This window comes from Haemaphysalis longicornis, unplaced genomic scaffold (assembly GCF_048455015.1).
Source record: "Haemaphysalis longicornis isolate Haplotype H1 unplaced genomic scaffold, Haemaphysalis longicornis Haplotype H1 scaffold_13, whole genome shotgun sequence".
NCBI classification, from domain to species: domain Eukaryota; kingdom Metazoa; phylum Arthropoda; class Arachnida; order Ixodida; family Ixodidae; genus Haemaphysalis; species Haemaphysalis longicornis.
Window position 1 is genome coordinate 15,585,742 of NW_027526233.1, and position 6,000 is coordinate 15,591,741.

The 6,000-nt window shown below is 48.3% G+C and overlaps 1 protein-coding gene across 1 annotated transcript in view; it reads left to right on the top strand.

Annotated features, from left to right (window-relative positions):
• The window catches only part of Cog6 (conserved oligomeric Golgi complex subunit 6), a 54,565-nt gene extending 49,043 nt beyond the window's left edge, over positions 1-5,522 (top strand). Inside the window, exon 7 of the mRNA XM_077694771.1 lies at positions 5,084-5,522. Within this exon, the coding sequence (XP_077550897.1) occupies positions 5,084-5,469 (386 nt within the window). The 3' untranslated portion in view covers positions 5,470-5,522. The remainder of the gene's footprint in view (positions 1-5,083) is intronic.
• Positions 5,523-6,000: the final 478 nt, after the last annotated feature.

Sequence of the window (6,000 nt, forward strand, 5' to 3'; positions counted from 1 at the left end):
TCTTTCGCGATTTGTAAACTAATTACCGATTTGTCAACCGAATAAACGATGAAAAGTGTGCTAATTTGAGCCAGTCTACGTAGTGCGAGCAAAAACGGGAGCTTGACAAATTCACTTCAGTGTCCCTTTAACTCGGTGCTAAAAGGGCGCTTTTTTCGCGAACTTGGCACTCTTTTGGGCACTCGAAATTGTCGAGACAGTGCTAGCTGGGATGCGGTCCCGGGCGGCGCCCCGTTGTTCTTTGTTGCCAGCGGAGCGGCATTTAAAATTGCGAGTTTGTCTTGAAAAGACAGAACTTTTCGTTTTGTGGCAGCAGAACTCATCTCCCTCAAACCGACACCACAGATAGTAGCAGTTGAGACGCACGACTACACGCCGACAGGCAGGCGTAACATTTAAAGGGATCCTGCAACACTCTTTGAGCAGTGCGAGTAAACCTGCGTGTCGTTTAGATTACACTGCCAGGAATACCTAAGCCAAATATGACACATGCACGTGAAGCGGTGAGCGCGCAAATCACTGTGAAAGACGCGGAAAAACCAACCGCGCTCTCTTCAGTTGTCCTCATTATGCAACCCCTGGCATGGCCTAAGGGACGTCACATAGGCCATGGCTGCCCGATCGGCTGTCGCTGGTCAACTTTGCGGCTTAATTCTCGCACTTCCTGTGACGATCTGCCGTCGTCGGCGTTGTGTACCAACCTCTTCTATGCCTGAATCTGTACGCATAGTTTTGGTGTTTTCTTGGTGTTTTGAGTGCGCACGGAGTTTGAGTGAGGAACTCAATACTCTGGTTTCAACGAGACCACTCGACAACAAACATTTATTGCTTTAACAATGCCCTACCAGCCTAAGCGCGCGCTTGCGAGCAGGCAGCCATGCCTGCTTTTTTTGTGGCACCAGACTTTAAAATAGACCCTCTACGTTTCGGAGAAAAGGAGAAAACTCCCCGGCCTGTGATATATCGAAGGCCGCCGAAAATAACGCCGCGAGCTGCCCCCCTCTCCGGGAAAGTGCGCACAGCTTTCACTTTCATCACGTTGTCCGCAGTTGAGTTGAGAGGGAACGATTATGCGCAATTTCTTATCGCACGCAGTTTCGGTGATAGTGAACGGATTTTCTTAATTCTTGAGGGATGGGGTTGCTGGGACAGTCGACTTTACCCCAAAATATATTCTGCGTAGTCGATGGTAAATGTTGCAGGGTCCCTTTAACCGACACCAAATTCACACATGGAAATGCAACGTACCATATTTATTCGAATATAAGGCGGCGTTTTTTCCCAAAATCCGTGCTCTCAAAGTCCTACCCTGCCTTATATCCGAGGCTCAGTTTATGTTATATTTCGATTTCTTCGGCTCTCCAACTGCCCTCTCGCCCTGTGATCGTGACCGCCTTATAATCGAGTAAATACGGTAGTTAGCGGTACGGACGAAGTCCGCGAAATTAGTGCATTTCTCCGGACAGTTTTTCATAAAAAGTGCAAAAAACAATGGCTCATCAGCGTAGCGAATTCGTTGCATCCAGATTAGTTGTCAAAGCCTTCATTACATAGCCTTCATTAGCCGTCATTTCATAGATGTCAAGAACACATAGGCTTCAGTGGGGTTGGCAATGGGGAATTTAAAACTTCGTTAAATTCAGGAATTCATTACATAGAGGTTTAGCTGTACTACTTAATAAATAAATGGGATGTGTGATCTCCATAGCCTAAATTTGCAACAGCCCGCAATGCGCATTTTTGAGGTGTATACAACTTTTGTTCTGACGCTTGAGCTCCAGATGCCCATACCAACTGACAGTAGCATAGATGAGAGCAGAAAAGCGTATTAAAAACGAGAAGTATCGCGGTGACCAAGGTTATTTCAACTCAAATAGCCTTGAATAGTCAGACAGGTGGAAATGTAGATGTCAAATTCAATATCAAGCAACCATACGTGTGCACTAAATTCAGAAAAACTTCCCAGATCCCAATAAAGAATAGAAGACTGAAAGATCTCTCCAGATTTCTACTTCTTACCTGACATTCACCGGAAATTCAGCTTTGTTTTAAACCGCAGTGCTCACATTTACGTATGCAAAGGCTGTATTTCGTTTAAGTTTTTTTGAACAGTATTGGTTGTTTAGTTGTTCGTGCGAGCAGGCAAAAGAAGGCAGGAGGTGGCTTTCTTTGCAATGCAGGGAGCGGTTACTGCAGCGGTTACTGTACAGATTTGTGGCTGGTGAAGTAAATGACAGGCCATGGGACATTACACAGCACTTGCACTCATTTCTTTGATCGTGCGTTATGTGGCAGTGTGAGTGGGGTAAATAATCCCTTCAGATAGGTTTTGCTGTTATACAGCTAAAGCTCGTTATAACGAAACTGAAGGGGCGCCTCGATTTGCTCGTTATAACCAATATTTCGTTACAGCTGTAGCGGGCATTCACTGCAAATGTTGTGCACTATGCTTAATTAACCTAAACACGTAGCGGGTGGACTTGGATCTTGCCTCATGCCGGTACGCAACGAAATAACCACATTTCGGAGATGAAAGGGAAATGTCGCGCTCCTTTTTTATTGCAGGTCAAAATATTTAACTCGTATTTCAAACACCCTTTGCTGCAACGAAGTCTGTAATTAGACGATGATGTGTCTTTCTGATGCTCTCTCAGCTTCATGCTGGATGTGACGAGTTTTATCAAAGCTGCCGTCTAGCCTAGCATTATAGCCTTTTGCTATTTGCCTGGCATGTTCATGCTACTGGAATCACGTGTGCAGCATGGTGAAAGATGAGGCTGAAGCACTGAAAAAAAATTGTGGTTGATTGCTCTGTCAGAGGAATCGGTAAAACACGAAAGTGAAATGTGCAGCGAAATCTGCAGCTGAGCATAATTTGCGGGTCGGTGGTTGTCTTGTGGGTGTGCCTGGCGAGCGACGTCCTGCTGGCGGGTCGCTTCGGCAAATGTGTACTGCCGTCATTTCCGTGACGGATATGCCGTCAGTGAAATCTTGGTGTATCCCGGCATAAAACACTTTTGTGTTATATAAAACCCGAAAATGTACAACCCTAAGTATAACGTACTCTTTGGTTCTAAAGGTTGCACCCGCCGCGGTGGCTCAGTGGCTAAGGCGTTGCGCTGCTGAGCACGAGGTCGCGGCTTCGATTCCCGGCCGCGGCGGCCGCTTTCCTGATGGAGGCGAAAAGCAAAAACGCCCTAAGTATAACGTACTCTTTGGTTCTAAAGGTTGCACCCGCCGCTGTGGCTCAGTGGCTAAGGCGTTGCGCTGCTGAGCACGAGTTCGCGGCTTCGATTCCCGGCCGCGGCGGCCGCTTTCCTGATGGAGGCGAAAAGCAAAAACGCCCATGTGTTCGAGATTTCGGCGCACGTTAAAGATCCCCAGGTGGCCAAAATTAATCCGGAGCTCTCCACTACGGCGCGCCTCATCGCCTGCGTTGCATCGGCGCGTTAAACCTTGCAATCAATCAAATCAATCTAAAGCTTGCTTCCCCACAAGAACACCCTGTGTGCAGTGGTGCACCCTTTACAGACCGCTTGCTTCGTTGTACTGGCTTCAGTTCCGTGGCGAATATGATGTCACTCAAGTATTTGTGTATCCTGGAATGAAACACTTTCGTGTTAAAAAAAATAGAAAAAAAAACAAGTGCATGAACGCAGCTTTAACCCTTTCAGATGCTGGGTACACAACTGTGTACATTTCAGTCCAGCGGCTTTTTACAAAAAGAAATACTAGAACTGAACGTTTTCTTTAGTTTAGCATAATTTTGTATACTTCGTCTAACAGTGAATATTTGAGGGCCATCTGGCGGCTAGTTTTTATTTATTTTATTTTTATTTATCATATACTGCAAACCATTTAAGTTCCAAGCAGGATTACTAAGTAAGATTACTACGACCGTAAACAAACAAAATGGCACGCACCCGAGCAACTTCAGCAAGTGAGCTCCTTCAACTCTTTATCCTCGTTCCTTTAAAAGAACTGTGGCCCTAAAAAATATAGAAACAATGCATTTCACACAACTATATACGTATGTGGAAATATTCAGCACTACTTGACGCTCCTGACCTCTGTGACGCTATGTACATGACTGTAAAGAAAAGATTGTGTTGGGGTCAGCGACATGCCAGTTCATCTTATTTGGTGAGATACAGAGCATAGAAACAACAAAAAAAATTTGTAGGGGGAAATAGCGAGCGCCGTCTGAAAGGGTTAATGCAGCTTCTGTGGTGCACATCAGTGAGCGATGAGACGAGTGCAGGTGAGCATGCCATGTGCATTGGCTGCGGGCCATGTGCACACGCAGCAAGAAAGGAATTGTATTTTGTTTTATAGCCACTCAACTGTGTTTTGTTTGTGTTATTCTATATTGTGGCAGCTGCTGTTCCCGCTGTCTTACTTTTCTGCAGATTCTAGCAGGCTGCATTGAATTGTCTGCTCGGTGCCCGAATGACTTGCATTGTGTGTTAAATTGTGTGCGTGCATGCTTGTGTGTGTGTGTATTTGCTTGCACCATCTTGCACCAGAGGTAGTGAAACTTGCAGATGGTTACATGTGCATATCTTGCACAAAAAGCAGTTGACATAGTGCAGTGCAACAACCAACAGATTGGTTGTTGTACTCTGCTATTTTTGGTACTTCGAGCTGAAGTTGGATAGCAGACTTTGCGAAAGTGATCGTCCCAAGTTCTAGTACACAAATGCCCTGACAGTTTTGTTCACTGCAGCAAATTTAAAGGAGCAAGGCAGACTGGGTGCTGTTTAAAGATGTCGCAGCTCTCGTACGCGTCTGTAGAACACTTGAACATTGATGAAGCTTGCGGCGTCGTAGCTGCACGCATTCTTCGCACGGGCTTTATTCGTGAGTCCTCCAGCAGGGCAGTTCAGTAGACTTAAGTATCCAGAAAAACCTTTACAAGTTCCACAGCATATTTAGCTGTCCTACGAAACCCTCGGTACTAAACTAGTAGTAGTACCGGTCCCACCACTGCTAAGTAGTCATTTTTTTCAAAGCATGCAAAGTGCGATTTGCTCAGATCTTAGCAAGCAAAGTTCTTCTCCCCCCCATTCCCCCTTGTGTGCAGTGGAGGAGCAGGTGCAGCACTTCCTGAGCCGCCTTGGCAGCGCCCTGGCCGACGAGCCTGCCTCCCCCCGCTCCCCCTTGCCCGAACCCCTGAGCCTGCAGGCTGTCAGCCGCGGCCTGGACGAGCTCTGCGACCAGCCTGACGCGTGGGGGGCGCTGCCACCGCTGGCGCTGCTCATTGGACGCCAGCGGCAGCAGTCCGTGCGGCAAGCGGCCCTCGAGCGGCTGTGGCAGCGCTACGCGCGCCTCTACGACGCGGTGCGCGGCACACCGGACTTGGCCGAACAGCTGCCGAGGGAGCCGGGGGAGCTGCGCGAGGCGCTCCTGCTGCCACCAATGGTCCCCGAGGGGGAACGAGGCGACGAGGAGTCAACAGCTGGTTCTTAGGTTATCTGGCAGTGGTGTACTGCTTTTTGTGGAGTAATAAAAGGTTTTGTTTTTGGGCTTGTGGTTTGTGCAGCCTGTGGCAGTGCTATGCGCACCTCTACAGTGCGGTGCACGGCATGCTGGAGTTGGCCGAACAGTTTCCGAAGAAGCTGAATGCGCTGATAAAAGCACTCATGCTGCCACCAGTCTTCGAGGGCCAGCAAGGCGACGGCAGAGTCGTTCAGTGCCTTTCTGGTCATGAAACTTTGCCATCACACTATGGGAGAGGTTCATACGCAGCCGCGCCGCGGCGCTGGTGTTGATCGGAGGGCAGCCGGGGGCATGGTCAGAGCGCGTTTGGCAGGGAACGGACCACGGAGTAAGATAAAAGCAGACGCTCGCCACCTTATCAGCAGTACGCTCTCGCTTTACATGTCATGGGCCACTCAAATGGACTTATCATTTTGTGAGTGGCGAAAAAATTTGGTGCGAACAGGCATGCTGCTACTGCGTTCCCTGCCTGCCGGTCTGGCTAGAGAGCAGCGGCGGCCG